Source organism: Metopolophium dirhodum, chromosome 2, assembly GCF_019925205.1.
Source record: "Metopolophium dirhodum isolate CAU chromosome 2, ASM1992520v1, whole genome shotgun sequence".
Taxonomy (NCBI): Eukaryota; Metazoa; Arthropoda; class Insecta; order Hemiptera; family Aphididae; genus Metopolophium; species Metopolophium dirhodum.
The window spans coordinates 2,414,935-2,434,491 of record NC_083561.1 but is presented as its reverse complement, the minus strand read 5'-3'; the positions used below and the strand labels follow the sequence as shown (position 1 = coordinate 2,434,491).

Below are 19,557 nucleotides of genomic sequence, written 5' to 3'. Positions count from 1 at the left end.
GACAATGGACATTTGTATTGGGAAATAATAATTGAAATTTATTATAACTAAATCAAATTTCGTAATATTTTGTATCGTTTATACGGGTACCTATTATTATTAATATAATAATATGCATAAGTGATAAGGTTGTGTCACACAATATTTTTTATTTTATTAAAAGTAATAACATTTTATAGTTGCATAATGCAACTTGCATTATACATGTGTTTTAATATTTTACAACTTTAAACATAATTAACGATTATTTATGTAGGTACTTATAAACAGGTATAGTATGAAATATATTATGAGGATGTATCAACCTTCAATGGTGTTATAAAAGAACATGAAAAAAAGTGGTTATGTCATCAATTTCCTTTGTAAGCTTTTTCATTGAGTGTTTACGTAGTTAATTATAAAGAAATTAAAAAAAGTAGGCTATTTATCACTTGGATATGTCTCAAGAGTCAAAAAAAAAGAAAACTAAAAAAAAAAAAGGTTGATTACTTTTATTGTAAACACTGTATATTAAACGTCCAAGTCCTTGTGTATTTTTTTTTTTTTTGAAATATTGATTAAAAATGAATTTAAGTTAAATACATTTCATGATCATACATTCATACTCGTTTAATGTAATATAATATATTATATGATAACCACATTATTTCATAAACGAGTACAAGTAAATTTAATTTTAAATTTAACTAGGGTATGCTAGTGATTTTTTAAAGATGGGAGAATCGCACTTGTACTGAAAGATGGTTAATATCAGCTGTGAATTATACATAATATTGTATACAAGAAACCCAGAGGTGTAATTATTATCATTGCTCGGTTTTGTTTATTTATCGCACATAAGAAGGTCACCACCACTAAACGTTGTTTTTATTACATAGTCTTAAGACTAAAACCACATATTTATTACGTTTATATCAACTTGATCTGGAAATTTTCTGGAACTAAGTGCATATTTAGTATTATGATTTAATCAGATTCTTAAATGAGAATTAAGCGTCGTCCGTGGGTGGGTTTTAGTTAAGTATATAAGCAAACATAATAAAGTAACAGTACAGATACATAAATGCAGTGATACAAACGTGACCATCATTACGAACAGCTATCTAATATTAGTGGTTTTTAATTACCGTTGCTGTGATCTCGCCTCGAGACTGTGATTTAATTTCAGAGACTTTTTTCTTTTTATATAATTAATTAAAAACCTTGAACTCCACAGTCATCGGAGTATATTATAGTGACTAGTATGTATTATATATATATATATATATATATATATATATATATATATATATATAGGGTCGTTTTCTGACCTAACCACCGCCGTTAAGTATCGTGTGCTCGTTAAGCGTAATCATCGTACTTATTAGTATTATTACACGGTTGGCCCAAAATCAGAGGACGAGGGCGTTTCAGAAATCCTATAAACCCACTTGAGGCCACCGCTGCTATTATATACAGACCGTGCGGAATACAGGCCTCCCGGACGATTCTGCGCGGGGATTTATTTCACCAGGCTCGGCGATGTGTTTTAACTTTTAAGCACATCACAAGTAAGTAAGCAAGTAAGTTTGTACACATTGTACGCATCACTTACTCTTGTCATCGTGGCCCATTCCCACGTTGTGTCCGATCATGTGTGCCATCGAACCAGCTATGATGTGCGGTTCGTAGGCATTCACATCCACGCTGATGCCCACGGACTTTGCTGTGCACACGGTCCCATGGATAGCCATCCCCGTCTCGCCGCCCACAAAATATTCTCCACTGGAAATTAGTAAAAAAGATTTCGTCACACGAACGATACAAGTTTGTACGCAATAATAACAATTATGTATTAAAATCTATATCTAATGTCACAACGAAACGCAATTATTTGATATACGTCAAGTTAGACACGGCGTGCAGGCTAAATACCAAACCAAATCGAATCAACTGCACGCAAAATATTACTATATTTTGAGGAGTCGGAAATATGTGTAGGAAACGATGTGTTAGTTCGTTTTATCGAGAATATAAATGCCGTGGCCATTATAAAATACCAAACGGTTCCACGTGGCATCGATATTATGTGAGTGTATAGGTATAGATTTTTTTTATAAATTTTATTAGAGAATATACAATCTATACCCATAGGCATAATAAGAATATGTGCTACATTATATTAAAAAAAAAAAAAAGACATGAATAGGGTGAGGGAAGAAACCATCCAGTGATAGCACTTCCTAATTTGTGTAAGGGTATAGATTTAAATCCGTAACGTGTTTATTGGTCGTATATTATATTATATTATAAAGGTTAAGTGAAACTTAAAATCGTTTCAATTAGTTTACAAGCAATCTAAAAGTAACCGTTTAATGCTGTTAATGTTTAATGAAGAAATATATGGCGTCGATTTAAGTATATTATTTTATCAATAGGTTATACTACACAGATAACACATAAAATGGTCTATAAATTTCAAACAAATACATTATTTTCGTATTGCAGCAGTAGAAAAAAAGTTTTATAACTTTGTTAAAGGATTTTGGTGATTGTTAAAACTGTTATAGTGTTAGAAAATAGCATGCGTAGTGTAAATCAGCCACCTTACTCTGTACGTAAGTGGTCAAAACTTTCAAAGTGTCTCATGTATTTTACACTACCTATGTAACAGATCGTTTATTTTGCTGCTAACTACATACTAACATAAGTACTTTGTAATTTCGGCAACATAACGCGTTTCTGTAGTTTTTCTACTTAATTTTTACTACACTTAATGTGACAGTATTGCCGTTGCACATTTTCTAAAATTGTTACAATATAGAAGCAATATTATAGTTTACTTATTATAATGAATCGGGAAAAAAATGTATTATTATGTTATACTCAAAATCAGAAAATTTAAATTCAAGTAATATATTTTGTTGTTATTATAAAAACTATTACCTAGTATTTCTGTTTTAAGTAAAATATATCAGTTCTTATTCTTCATTGTCTTACAAATTAAAATCAAAACAAATCGTAGGTATATTAATTATCATTGTCCATTGCGTTATGTTTGTACATTTGTAATCAGTGCTCAGTCATATATGAATAAGATTTGTTCGACATGTTTGGAGGACGCCCTTAGAATGAAATATATGGATATGAAGTGTTTTGCATATTTTGATGAAGATGATATATGAAGGGAAAAAAATTGCAAATGTGAAGTATGAATTCTATGAAGGACACGTTTGCAGTGATAATAGTACGTTTCATTTAGTGATGGATGAGTGTCGCGGGAGAGAATATTCAAGTGGTGTGCGGAAGGGTGGCAACGGTGGACGCCACCAGTTTTGATTGATGGGAACGGGAAGGGAAAATCGAAAGAGAAGTTTTATAGAAAGTGTGAACAGATATAAAAGCAAATTGAAGACGGCTTAGGTTTTGACGGCAGAGATTGCCTGAGCCCTAATCCATGCGTGGTAGAAGAAAGAAAAAATTGATTTTTGTATTATGTTCATACGTCATGTTAAGTAAAATAACAATAATAATCATAAAAATCACAACCTAAATAAAACAAACGGGGGAGTAAAAAAATAATTTGCGAGTGTTTTTCATGCGTATGATGTATTTATTTCCCTTTTTGAACACGGTATGAACCGAGCAATACGTCGTGCAAATATTTGCTAAGTACCCAATGTTATATTGTTATTTCATTATTTCATATTTGCATGACGAATCCCGACGAATACATTTTAATATATAATTTCGCCATTTTCGCGTTAAAAACAAATACAATACTATTATGTACTCACGTTAGTAGTTGAGCAGTGTCTTTGCCGATGTTGAACAGTGCATGTGACGAGTATTCGTTAAAATTGAGCAATGCAGTGCTAATTTCTTTGTTTTTATCAATTAGCGCCTGGTTGGCCCCTTGCCACGTTTCAATATAGACTACCGACACTCGGGTGTTAATCGTTCGGAAATACTGCGTGGATAGAAACAATAAACAAGCAGTCGTTAGATATTAACACGATTTTCCGAGGTGAAATAACCCCTTCCCCCCGCCCCTCCCGCACTCGAATGTATAAAAAAACAACCATGAAAATGTTCAGAAATATTGTTGATGATTATAGGTACGCGTATATTATACGAATAATAATATTGTAAACAAATCTATACGTATAAACGAATAACAGTGTATCACAAATCATAATACTCGTATAATTACGGCGGACAGGTACTCACTAAATCAGCTATGTTTGCGATTTGAATGGCGTCGGTGATTACTTCAGATCTGGAGCTGCCATTTCTCATTTCAAACTGTACAATATTGTAATGGCGTTAAAAAAGGGTTTTTTTTTTTTTTTTAAGAATATTTTTTACCGATGACGGTTAAAACGCAATCGTGTAATAACATAACTTACCATAGCCTTGTCCAACACGAGAGCGGTCTCTATGTACTTGGTCACTTCTCTGACGTCCCGTTTTAGTCGTCGCTTTTTCCGGAACCGTCCGCCGGTGAAACCGTTGGTGTATTTGTTTTTCCTATCCGACCGCAAGTCGTTGGCACATCCGCGTTTAGCCTTGTCCCGGGCCTCAAATATCACATGAGGATGTTTCTGCAGGAAACCGTAAACGTCAACGTTATTAATAATATTCATTGCACTGGCAGGTCTGATGATAAAAATTGATTTCGTTTTTCCAAAATGCCGCTTACGAACGATTTTCGAAAGCCCGAAAAATTCGATCCAACGAGAACTTTCGGTATTTTTTTATTGTTTTTTTTTTTTTATTCGTCTCTTTTTTCCCCGGAATTTGTCGAACGTGCGTCGTGTTTTTGACTAACTAGCACGTTTTGACGGGGGCGTACTCGGAAAGAAATGGGGTTCATATATTGGCGTTTAGGTTACGCTAGAGTGATTTTATTTTGAGGTTTCTGTTTTACCCCTGCCACGTTTGTAGCGCTAAAATTGGAACTGTCAAAAACTTCTTTTGCAGCCTATGTCGCTGTTGTGTCCATATGAAGTGCATTTCAAACGATCTCCAGGGGGCCCATTTCGATTTCAGTGTTTATAGCACGTTGAATAATCGTTTATGGCCTGCCTTTATATATGTCCTAATCTTTTATCAATTCAGAAAAAAGTAGGTAATAATTTGAACCGCAGAAAATTTTTGTAAAAAACTAACAGCCCCAATATACTGTTATTTTAAAAAAAGTTTAATCATCTATAATAACTTCTACACAATGCTGCGAGTGAGAAGTCAAAATTATTATATTTTATGAGAAAAATATATTTTACACCGTTAATAAATAAACGTCGGTTAAATTTTCCATAAACATTGACAAAAATACGAAGTTCACTGGATTTAATTATTTTTAGACGTTCGAAATTATTAATTTTTGAAAATTAAATAAATGGATAGGGAAGTTCATCACTCAACAACAGCAAACCTTCTGAGAATTTGGCCTAATTTGCATTATAAATTTAATTATACCGGCCAAGTATGAAAAAATAATATTATTTATTTAACAAAGCATAAATTAAACTATTTTGAGGCATTAAACTTATTACAACGAAACATTGAGATTATTTAGATCGGGTGGCTGTTCTAATTTACGTATTACCGTAGCAGACCGAAAAGTTTGCAGTCTGTTGGCACGATCTATTTATTCATTTATTTAACATACATGTACCGCAAAAAAAAAAAAATGTATATATATATATTATTATATACATGTCGACTCTGGAATGTTTTCTTCCCACGGGGACTGTCAGTGGCCATGATTAATGACATTGGGTATTCCACGAGTACAATGGTCTACAGATTTCCTCCGGGAAAAAAAGATAGTAATACTGAGGCCACTTTCTAAAAGCAAAACATTTCATGATTCTGGAATTTACAGTTATCACCTGGCACGTTCATTTTTCTTATGAAGTGCTGTATCTATTTCACACTAACGTGGACAGTTAGCTGAGAGAGTCTCTCGTTCGATTGTGATATTAATAATATATTGTATATATAATGGTGTATGAATTTTATGCTGGGATAGCATAAACAATCACTAAATATATTTTAACGGTCAATAGTGAGCAGATAATGGTCCCTTAAACATGATTTAGTGGCCCATGATTGGTCCATTTCATTTTAGTGAATCGTCAAATATCAGTTGTTTATGCGACCCGGTAATAATAATATGGTATATTATCATTAATTATCATTATACTCATTTCAGATTCGATAATATTACAATATTTTTTGTTAGTTCTAATATAATATTGTACATAAACGCATAACTGTTGACAAATTGCCTAACTAACACCCCGCGTTACAAATTTCAGATTCTAATAATAATATAGAAATGATTATGTTTTTTTTATTTTATTTTTATACCTACTGTTAATAGATAAATATAAGTTATTGACTCGATGGCCGTTATTTATATTTAATAAACAAACAATTCTTTATAACTTAATAATTATTTAAAAGATAATATAATACTCAATATTAAATATAATAGGGTTTGTACAAAAATATATTGATTAATGTATATTATGCAAAATAAGGTGCATGTTCAAAGGGTTTCGTGTAGAGTAAATTATATTTCAAGATTTCTAAAATAAATCTGAACACATATTTTTATCAATACCATTGATAAATATCCTTTTCGTTTATCATAGTGTTACAATAATTATTGTTTATGAACAGGTCAAATAATTAACATTTTATAAACTTGCGCATTTTATAGAATTTATTTCTTTCGTTATACTGACCGACAAGTCTCCACCGTAAAATGGATGAATAATAAACGTTTCGTTGCCAATATGTATGACTCCGGCTACTCCATTGCAAGTATGAAACGCAGCTGTGGCACCAGGAATATCCTTAACAGTCCCGTGATAGTAACAATGTTCAATTTCCTTAAACAAAACGCAAACACATATTAATATATGAAAAGTGTGTATTTTTTTTTTGTTTGTCGTAAGATAATTAAAATAAATATTTTGATGTGATTCTTGATGTAATATTTTTATTTTTAAGAACTTCAAAAAAATCATAAGATAGTAATATAACTTTTATTTGTTGAATTCAAAATAAAACACAGAGTTCACGTTTGAAGTTCTACCAAACAATATTAAAAATGACTGATTAAAAAAGAATTCAACAGCTTTTGTAAAAAGGCGAGAATTTGATTTATGATATGTTGAAAATTAGATTGTTTTTTTATTTTTTATTTTGTTCCATATTTCGAGGAATAATTGAAAGCAATTATTTTTCATTGAAAATATAAGATATTTTTTCACCATCCGTAACTCGTTTACGTCATTCCTCTTATTTAAAAGCCGCTCCTTAACATAATTAAATCATGTCGAAAATAATTTTAATCAGCCTTAAAAACATTTTACGACGAACTGAGTACAGTCATTTTAATTAAGATTCATGGAGTGCAGTTTATAAATAAAACTAACAGTTTATACGTACTTGTTTGGAAACCTGTTCAGCTCCATGAGGTAAAAAATGTTTCTGTGCTAAATTCGGTGCTAGTAATTGTCTGTAATAAAATAAAGGAATATAAGTATGTTTTTCTTGAACTTGTACACATAAATTAAATAAGTAATGCAATTCCCAAAAAGCCTGGCATTTTATGCGAAATAAAAATACAAAAGAGCATAATATATTAGTTGATTTATTACGAGTTAACATTATTAACTTTTTTCTTTTGCGACATAACATTTTCAAAATAAATAAAAAATTAACATTTTTGTTATTTATTTCATTTAAACAGTATTTTGTAATTGTTAGTTCATGTATGAGGTCCTTGTTTTTTGTTTTATACTGAATAACTGATATTGTTAATTTTTCCTCTAATTAAAACGAATTTGGTTATTTACAGTTAATTTCCTCTGTAGTTATACAATTCCACGATACACTTAATTACTAAAATACACAATTTTAATAATTATTGTATATTATTTTAATTCGTTTATAACTTAACCAGACCAGAGCAAAGTTATTAAAAATGTAAGATAAAATAAGAGGCTTTATGCAAATAACAAATTAAAAAAAGAAAAATGATAGCTTAGATTAAATTAAATTACATTTACTAGAGTGGATGTAATAGTTTATTATTTAACTTCATGGTATGAAAAAAAAAGTTTTTACGGTGAATATTGTATCTATTCGTGTATCAATTTTCCTACTAAAGGTTTTAAACGAAAAAAAAAATTGTAAATAATTCTATTTCAAATATGCCAAACATTACATGGCCATGTATACAATATATCATTTTTAAGTTTACTTTAAATACACTAAATAACCTTTTTAATTATTCTATTCATATACGGTTCGAATAATTATGATCATTAGGTTAATTGTTCATAAATATTATGATTAATGATTATACGTATAATTCAACAATAATTGTGGACTCTGAGGGAGCGATTAAAGTATTGGTTTTGCATTTATGTGTGTTTATTATTTTTTTTTTCCATCAACTTTTTGAGCAATAAAAATGATTGAGTGTAAACTCAGAAACTTCGGGTAGTAAATTGGATCTAGTTGGTAAATTCCGGAAAAATAAAAAATGCATAGTTTTTTTTAAAAAAATAACAGGATAAAATCAATGATAGGTAGGTACGCGGGAATTTTTCTAATGCAAACCAGTTTTGGGCGATGTGACTAAAAAATGAATTACTGTAGCAGCAGTACAACTTTCTGCTGGCACTCGGCATCGGCCTACTCAGAGCCAAAAAAGAACGGCGTTGAAGTTCTGCCACTGCTTCCATTTTTAAAGTCCAATGGCCACATCTGCTTCAAATCCTAGTAGCTGATGTGGTCATTGTACGAGAAGAAATCCTGACCTTTGGACCAGGAGTAAATTACAAATATGGTCATCGGACGAGGAGGATTTACTTGGTAGATATCGACGAGACAGGTAGCAATCGGTGGAAGCAGTATCAGAAATTCCGAATCGACAGGTCGTTCTTGTCGGCACTGGGAGGTGGGAGTGCTATCAGAAACTCTTGCTACTGTGGTCGTGGTGGTGGTCTCCGTGAACGGCGGACGAAGTACGAACCGACGAATATACTTTCACAGGGAGATTGTTGAATAATAAAAAGTATACTAAAAAGTTAAACTGATAAGGAGTTGAGTGAAAAAGTCCTGGCACATGCGTTATAGGACTCAGAATATCGGGAATTGTTTCATCGCAGATCCTATCGTCGGAAATGCACACAAATCACCAGTGTGAGTCTATAAACGAGCCCTCCGCCCATGGCGTTGTGTATGTTTTTTTAAATTAATTTTCTTTTCATTCATATTTTTTCATCAACAATTCATGTAGTTTTTCTTGTATTTCTAGGTATGTATTACTCATATGTTTTTCATATTTTCACTCATAAACCAATGCGCCATTTATTTATCATTTAATTTGTTTGTAAGTTGTAACTGACATGTATAATTTAAAATGTGTACCTATAATTTTAGCATAATTACTAACATTTTTTTTTGTTTTTTTTTTTTTAGACTAGGTATTCCTTACTCATATCATATTAATTTGTTTGTACGTTTACATTTGTAGAATTTCCAATGTTTTTTGAATTGTTTGTATTAGTATATCGTATTACTGTAATTTATCATTTAATATTTATTTTCACGTGTTCCTACATAGTTTTTATAACTAGTATTTTTGTAAAACTAATTCATATTTTTATAACAATATACTTTTTTGTGTTTTCACATGTACCAACATGTAATTATCTATTATTTTTTAACTATTTCATATTATTAATTTATATGTTTTTTGTATTTTCAACTTTTAACTTATTTTTTTTCCGCATCTTTCATACTATCAAGTTAATTTAATTTATCATTTAATATGTATTTAATTTGTATAACTAGAAATTTCTTTGACTAGGTAGCTATTTAATATTATTATAATACACATTTTCCGTTTACTCACATGTGCATAACTATTTACTTTTTTAGAATATTTCATATTCTTCTAATTTTTTTTATTTATTAATTGTTTGAATTGTTCATTATATATTGTTGTATTAATTATTATATAAATACTGTACTTTTTCATGTTGTGTTATTATTTATTCTGACAATATTTTTTAGGAGCGATAAATTAGTCGGCATGACAATGATTTGTTTTTTTTGTTATTACATTTTGGAGATGGATAAATGTTTCAATATTAAAACAACAAATGTTGTTTTTTTGTTGTATTTAATTCAAAAATTAATAATTATATATGATTTTAATATGATTATTATTTTAATAGCACAATATTTATGAATACGTTTTTTTTGAATAAAAAGCTTGAAGATGTAATACAATGTTTTTCATAAGTTATTCGTACCCTGATTAAAGGTTATCAAATAATAAATACCTTATAAAATTTTAAATTTCTAAAAATATTTAACTGTTAGTAATGTTTATTAACCTATTTCCTGTTGACATTATAATGCGTGTATAATATATAATAATGTACCTACTTATAATCTTTAATATTTTTATCATTGTATCATTTATTACCGCAATTTAATTAACTAATAAACGTATTAACATTTAATAATTTGAATAGTTTAGTTAGTTTAATTTCTGATAGAATATTTTACAATATTTTTGTAGGTGCCTTTAAATAGTCTACACAACAAATCATATCAGTTTGTTCAGTTTATTGATTTCGGCCCTTGGAACATGGTAGGCAGAAAACCCGTGTATACATTGATGGATATACGGAGGAGAGACACTATATAAATATAATATGCATAATATATATTATATATTTATATTGCTATTGACCGGGTTCGACCCTAACCCAGTACCCGGTGGTTACATTGTGATACAGACAGATTTTAGAGAGCTGACGTAGTCGGTGTGCGCGCGGGTACCTATATACGCGGATATAGATAAATAAAAAGTAGAATAAAAAAAAAGAATATACGATATGTCATTAAAGGGCGGGAGATTGGGAAGACAATGAGTGATCCTGGGCTGCCATGTCGGATTACTTATATCGGTCTACAAATAATAGGATTTATTCCGCCTGCAGTTCCTTCGATCTTGACGGATAGCATATATTTCGTAATACCCTCTCGATATTCTTCAGCGGCGGAAAGGGGTCTGACAAAATGTCTTTTTGCTATTCGAAATATTGTCGAATCATCGGGAAATCGGTATTATTTTTAATAGGAAAATTAATTTGACTGACATTCGTGTAGAAGAAATGTTTGTGTCAAACATTTTGTGATTATGTGTAGTTGCCAACTTTAGGCTTTTATTCGCTGACTAGGCGTTACTGTCAGCGAAAACAACATAGCCGAATAATACGTCGAGGCAATTAAAACAATTAAAAACTCACCGAAATGTGACGGTAATTAATTATTTTAATTCAGTTTTACATTAGAAACAAACCGTTTTATATAATAACTGTTTTATGTAATAATAATATTATCAATTCTAGAGACCTTTTATCCGGCCGGTATGATTTATGATTATATATTTTGTGATTTATATATATATATATAATATATGCATGTGAAATTATGAAGTTTTGGACAAGAATAGTTTAACAGTTTTAAACAAGAATTACACTATAGTGTCACAAAGTTTATCTTATATTTCGCCACTTTTGATCCGAAAAGATTAAGTAGGCTACTGAATTAATAATATAATATACATTTTACATTTAATTATAAACAAATGTATTTATCGAACTCGTTTATTTTATTATTAATTATATTTACTTACTTGAGAATTATTTTAAAATACAAGGTAATAGAATTATATTTAGGTAGGATATACTCCCGTTTGATTTAGTAAATGCATATTTGGTTAATTTGTATTTAGTTATTTGAAACCACGCATAATTAATTAAGCACAATATTCTTGTTTAGATGATTTGAATTATTTTTGAAAATGTTGTTTAAATAAATACCTATGCACACGAGACACAATGGTAATTTTTTTTTTATACATTTAATGACATTCTTTACAATGAGAAGTATACTGTTTATTTTCTCGAAAAAAATATTACGTTAGAAATTAAATTCCATAGGTTTATTTTTATTTTTTTCGCAAACACAACCTATCTGAATAAATAATTATTTTAGCAATTATGTCGTGTACATTTATAATACCTTTGTTCAAAAATTAAATTATCTTTATACTATAAAGTATTATAATATTATGTACATTACCAGTGATGCTTTAAATTAGGTACCAACCTACATTATTATTACTACAATCTCGTTTCGGCTATTAAATTATAGAACCTAGATGCATAGCAGTTTAAATTTCACGGATAATTTTATTTGTATTTTGTTTTGTTTATGTTATTAACTTTTGGTAATAAACATAAAAATACACAATAATTGAAATATACGACGATTACGAATGAAATAGTCAAATCAATAGAAATAAATGCGAGGACGTTTATAACCTGCAGTACCACCATGAAATAATTAATTATAAAACCAAACATTTTTGGACAATTAATATAATATTATTATTATATTGTAGTAGTGTTGTAGTAAGTACTACATGTGATTAATAAACGTTTTTAATTAACTGCATATTTTTAATCGTTGTACGGTACAACGTAATGTTTGCTGACACAATGTAACATAATATTATATGAAGGCATACATTTGTATATTTTATTTGCGTGGATATTAAAAATAATATATCTAATATTAAAGTGAAATCCTATTCCATATCTCGCTATTTTACATGCCACTAAAAGTTCGCGACTAAATTAATGTTATACAAATAATATTTATGTCACAAAGTGTTTTGAAATGTAAACACAAATATTATAATTGAAGAATCAGGTCGCATGTGCAGCACAATAATAATAATATGTATGTAATATTATTAATAACATGTCAAAACACATTGGAGTGGAAAGGAAAAAAAATAACATTTCAGAACCACGACTCGACTGGAGATCCCAAAGTTCACTACGTGATGTGAATTCCTAATCGTGTTTGCGTCTAGCTATAATAGTCTATATAACGTTACCAATTCGTTTAATATAAACTTTCATATATACGTTTACGCGTACAGCTATTATTATTATTATTATTATATTACTATCGTAGGTACAAATAACGGCTTATTTACGTACCTATAGCTTTGCAAAAATATATCAATCGATACGTCGCGATTTAGTTGCCAATAATATTGTATCCGACTTGGGGTTCGTAATCGCGACTGCTGCGTAAGCCCCGGAGATTCACATTATATTGCGCGGTCTTCCGACATTTTTGGATACCAGAATTTTATCCGATCGAACATAATAATTTGAACATCTAAAATATGTCGCGGAGTTGCTTAATCCCGAATCGCGAGATATTTTCGGGATTTCGATTAGGAATTTTTACCCTGCAGGGCTGTAAAATACTTCCAGGCACTGCATATTCAATTGGAAAGAACGTCGAGAAAATTTTAATACCGAAAACCGCGACGTAATCCAACTATAATTTATTAAAAATAACGTCAACAATCTAGTTCGATACTAATCGTAATTTCGTTATTTGTTTAAAATAAAACAATAATGTCACGAAGCGTATTACGTTGTTTTCACGTGGGTATTACTATTATTATATCATAACCACGCGAAGACGACGGTGATCGATACAACTGCCGATTGAGTTTGCCGATTCGTCCGGATTTCGTTTGCGATAATATCGTTATTATTCAAAATACTTTATTGATGAGACGTTTGTTTGGCCATAATATTACCGATTGCACGCCCACGCCTATCAAGCGCAGCTGCAGTCGTATAATAACAATATATTTTATACATTTTATTTCATGTTCCCGAATCGCGTGTGTTTTAATGGTACATTGTTCAGGGCTCGTATACTGCAGCAGTAGTTTTCTGAACACGATCATCTCGAATAATATTATTATTATTATTATTATTATTATGCGTGTGTGGCGTCATTGTAAACAAACATCAACACCGTGTTATTTGATTTGCGAGGATGATACGTTATAAGCGCATATAATATGAGCGCGAACAAACAACCCCAACTTTCGGGATCGGCACACGAAGCAATATGAGAATAACATATTATTATTATAAATGGCGCGCACGGTCAAGGAACTTAGGATTAATAATTGGGTTTCGTTAGAGTAATATTTGAACACGAGTAATACGATTACAATACGTCGTAATAAACTGCACAGGACCACCGGCGCGTTTATAAGTAATAATACGGACTGTGCATGTGCTAAGGGCGTCTTCGGAAGGGTGGGAGGATGGGGTTTTTTTATTTTTATTATTATTATTTGCGTATAATAATGCATATAGATAAAGTGTCTTTGTCATATAGTAATAAATTAACTTATTGTTTCTCTTTTTAAATTTTTCCACATTTTTCTGTATAGCTATTAATATTATACAACCAGGGCTGAGCACTAAAAAAAAACTGTTGTACACGCACGAATAAACACAAAATATATTGCAAAAACGTGCAATTTAAAATACTAAAACTGCAAAATTAATTTTTCTTTTTAAATAAAATATTAATAAATAGAATAAAAATATTTTTCACAAATAAACATTTAAATAAAAAAAAAAGCTATTAAAATTATTATTATCTTTTATTGTTGTAGATGACCTTTAGGTATATCAAGTGTACGGATGTCAGTATTCTAATATCGTTATATAGGTACCTATAATTATTGTAATGTTTAAAAAGTTATTATTTTGTGATACAACATTGACCAAGTTATGGCCAAGTACGATTTTATGTGTAATTTGATTCAATGACAAGGGATATTTATGACAATAACAACGACCTAAAAATAGTTTGTTCTTGATATTAAAAGGTTAATTTTTAAAATTAACTTTCGTCAAAAAAAAAAAGTTGTGGCGTATCTCTTATCACGGTAAAAATAAATTATTAAAACAAGAAAATATTTTTGAATAAGGAAATTTAAAAAAGATTGCTATATAAAAGTATATTGTATAGTATATTATGCACACGACGTAGAAAAATGTAAATTCATTCTAAAGACTAAAACAATTGCATATTAGATGTTATAAAAAAAAAACATTTGTGGAATAATTAATTTTTTTTTTATTAATCAACCCGTGGCAACTTAGGCCATTGGGTGGTTTTTTTTTCACTGTGGGGGAGGATACTGTAGGTTAAACACTTGTGTTTGTTAGTTTGGCAGATTTTTTAGTGGGCACCCGTAGGTATCTGCCATGCCCGAGTGGGGGATGGCGGCACTTCTCTCCGGACACCGTGACTTGCCCGAAGAAAAATGCCACCCGCAGCCGAGGTTTTGAACCGGCGTCGGTGCGCGTCGCAACCGACACCTTAGTCCGCTCGGCCACTCCGTCCCCACAATTAATTTTAGTTGAATCTGAAAGTAAATTTTAAATGATATAAATGATGAACAATTTAATTACGTGAAAGTAAATACTATAAATCACATTTGAAAAATAAATGATTTTGTGTAATATTGTGTCATACCTATTAGGGAAGTATATTATGATTTATCTACTATTATTGTTATCGAAAATGTTCATGTTATTTTAGACATATTTTTTTTTCATTGATTTTGCACAGTATTTTAACGATCACATTTTCAAAGATAAACGTTTCTACTTTTCGAAATCGTCGTTTTCAATTAATTTGTCTACACGTGTGTACGTCGTGCGTAGAGGTATTTAGTGTGTAAATAAATATAATATAATAATATTATATACTGTACAGTGAGTGTTTAATACGTGTTCATAATTTATTGAGTGACCCCATGACAAAAACTCTGGATACGAGCCCGTCCAGTGTAATATAGTAGGTAGGTGGTTGTACACGCCAAACGAGGACTCGGTGATAGGACGCACTCGCACGTAAGGCGTGTGGGCGAGTTGCTGTGCACGCTCGCGCACTCTACATTATATACCTACACGTACAACAATAATAATAATAATAATAGTAATAATAATAATAATAATAATAATAATAATAATAGTAATAATAATAATAATAATAATAATAATAATAGTAATAATAATAATAATAATAATAATAATAATGATAATAATAATAGTAATAATAATAATATGCCGTGCATCCAGCGAGAACCGGGAGACCTGGCGCAGCACAGTTATAATGCCATTCTCTCGTCAGTGGTTATATAAACGACAATTCGAGAACGATGATTGATTATCCCCAGCTGGAGTTCGGCGGTAATGTCCAGGGCGGGAGGAGAGTCGTGGCGCGCACACTCACACACACACCCACACCTACCCACACCTACCCACACCAACACACACACGCACACACACGCGCGCGTATACCTAATGAAAGAAAACCAACCCTCTCCGTCCGCCGGCAGACGTCGTCTTCGACCCGACAACGCTCCGAGTATTTCCCCAGAGTTGCCCATCCATTACCGCACCACTACCGCGGTATATATTATATATATATAATATGTTTGTGCACACAAATATATAAAACCTTGTCGCGGCACTGCACGTATGAGAGTATGTACGCGCTCTCTGCGCGACGCACTCGCCTGTCGCACACGCGACCTACCCGCCGCCGTCGCCGACGATCGTTTCGGCCGGAAAATCCGCAGGGAGGCGTGTGAAAACGTGTTTTAAAATAATATTATATCGGTCCGGTCGGAAATTTCGGTTTCGGCGCGCCGCCGCCGCCGCCGCCGCCGTCGACACGGCTATCGATCAATGTTGCGGGCGCGGGGCTAATATACGAATCGGTACGATTAATGGGCGCGAGAGAGAGTGGAACTTCCACCGCCGCCGCCGCCACCTCCACCTCCGCCACGGCCACCTCCACCGCCACCCTCGTCATCGCCGGCCGAGCAGAGAACATTCCGCGAACACACAACGACTTTCTCGAGGAGCGCGTGTGCGCGAGTGTACGTGATCTCGTGATGATAGCAATAATAACGCGCGCAGCGAGTGGTACGCGGCTCCGGGTGTTAAATATAAAGTGAAAAAAATATATAATATATATATTTTTATTATAAAAAAAAGGGTGGAAACGAGACGACTCTTTTCCATTTTTCCATTTTTTTTAGCGACACGTGCGTGTAATATGTATGCGTCGACGTCGGTCCGCGCTTGTGACAACCGGACGAAATAAAAACCGTATAGTCGCGAAGGGAACGGCGTATGTTATTAAAATAATAGATACCGCGGTTACCGTGGCTAATGAAAAATTGTATGTTCCCGACCACAATTCGCACGTGCCGTCGATTAACGGTTTTGACGTGTCCGCGAGAACGGAAAACGCACGTCCGCGCGATTAAAACGGACGGACAAAGGTCGGGCTACGGCAGCTGCACGTTACAAATGCTGCAGGTACCTGTATTTTATAGATCGAGCAGCAGTCGTCGTCTGTAGTTCGTCGGACGAGGAGGAAAGAAAAAAAATTCATCATCGCGATAATAATATATCATCGTCCGTTGTTTTTTAACATCATAATGTCTCACCGTCGTCTCGTTCGTTTCTTCGAAGACGGGCCCCGAAACTATGTAACATTTGATGACGACGAGTGCGTTTCACATCGAATTTTCACAATTTACACGTTACTACATACCGTCCTGCCGATAGTAGGTAACACATAACCGTTGGATTCAGCAGGCGTAATTAATGCACATTAACACTACTGTGACCGACGGAGTCCGTCGCTCGCCGTCAGTTTATCCAAAACTAATCTCGTTATGTGCGTATTTATATGATTTTCTGTTCAATAGTTTTTTTTTGTTTTTTAAAGTTACAATAATTAATATACGTAACAAGTGCCCCTTTTCTCTGACGGCCGACTGGCGGACTCTTAAATTATAATTTTCTTGTTGATTGATTAAAATGAAATCTGAACATTTTCGTTCGGTTTGTGTGGCCGCGCGTGCAACTGACTGTATATAGACCGATCATATTGATATAATTATTATTTCTTCGTGCAAACAAACGACAAGACAATAGATGGACGGAAATTGTTATTATTTATCATTATGTTGGGTTAAGAATAATAGCGATAAAGCATAAAGCGTACACGTTTAATAATAATATACACATAATATATGAATAAAGTACATACTACTACAACAAAAGTTTATCCAATTAATCTTCGCTCAGACCCCCCCCCCCCCCTCCCACTATTTATCTTTTAAATTGTTGATTCCAACAGAATGTTGTAGAAAGCGTAAGCGAAATCTCTTAAACCAATATAAACTGAATAAGTATTTTACCGTAGTACAGAAAGATCGTGTGCCGAGCGGTGCTCGGAGGGATTTATGACTGTGTATTTTTTTTTAACGGAATTCCGAAAACTGTGGATTATCAGTTTAATATTATTGGAGACGAAAATAATTGACGCGAGCAAAGCGACGGCTCCAGTGTATGTATATTATAATAATATGTACAGCACTGACGGAATGACAAATACCTCTCTATTCAAGTACACTTACGCGTAAACCGCGGTATACGGAAAACCCGTAATAACATCTTCTGTCAGTCGTGTCAGCCACGTTGTGTCAAAATCTGTTTTTGAATATAGTACGATTGCTCAATCAGTGACAAAACCTAACCTCACAAAATATAATATCGTATCCAATTTATTATTACCATTATTATTATTATTTTTACTATAAAAATTGATGACACTAAAAAAATACGCCGAGACACACACTGCGCATGATAACACTCGTTGAATTTATCCGTAACATATAATAATAAACTATGTAAATGGTTAAAAATTCATAAAACTATTTATCGTTTGTTATTTTGATATACATTTGTTATTTTAAGTGAACAAAACTTAACATCTAAAAACGGTAAGGGTAATATTTTCAAAATTTTTAAAAAGTCCAACATTAAACCGTCGACTATATTATTGATGTCCCGATGACCACTATACAGTTAATGTTAAATTTGTTTTAGAAATATGGAATCTAACTATGAAGGCTATTTCACATTTCGAAGAAATGCTGTGAAGTAAATGTATTATAATCTCAACCATCCAAAAGTAATTAATTCAAAAAAGGTAACCGCTTTAATGCACAGTAGACGGTGTCGAATACACATCGTTACACAGTCGTACACTGTAATGTACCTACCTATGTGTTAAATTTGAAATCAATGATAAATCGTTGTATACGAAAAAGGATACTTAGGGAAGATGGTGTGTAATCTATATTACTAAGTTTGTATTACTAGTTTACATGATATGTTTTTTGATATTAATAATTATTTTACTGTTAGTATTACGAGATGTTGATTTAATTTTTGCAGAAAACATTGCTTTTATAATATCTACTATTAATGTTTAATTGTTATAAGACCTTGAAATGCTTGAACATTTAATTTAAAATTCCTCAAAAGTATGTAATTATGTACATTGTTCATTATTTAAATATTAATATATAATAAATAGCAGCATTATCATGGATGGTCAGTATGCATTATGTAAGTGTAACATATTCCTGCTGAGGTTATATTCAAGATAATAATATCAAAAGTTTAAAAATGTTGAAAAAAAGAATGTTTAATTTTGTCCTCCCGAAAGTAGCAACTAGATCCAATATATAATGCT

The 19,557-nt window shown here is 31.9% G+C and overlaps 1 protein-coding gene across 1 annotated transcript in view; it reads right to left on the bottom strand.

Moving 5' to 3' along the window:
- The window catches only part of LOC132939787 (disintegrin and metalloproteinase domain-containing protein unc-71), a 273,188-nt gene that overhangs the window by 27,146 nt on the left and 226,485 nt on the right, over window positions 1-19,557 (bottom strand). Inside the window, 6 exon segments of the mRNA XM_061007159.1 lie at window positions 1,595-1,764; window positions 3,777-3,949; window positions 4,210-4,284; window positions 4,389-4,583; window positions 6,738-6,884; window positions 7,447-7,516. Coding sequence (XP_060863142.1) covers window positions 1,595-1,764; window positions 3,777-3,949; window positions 4,210-4,284; window positions 4,389-4,583; window positions 6,738-6,884; window positions 7,447-7,516 — 830 coding nt within the window.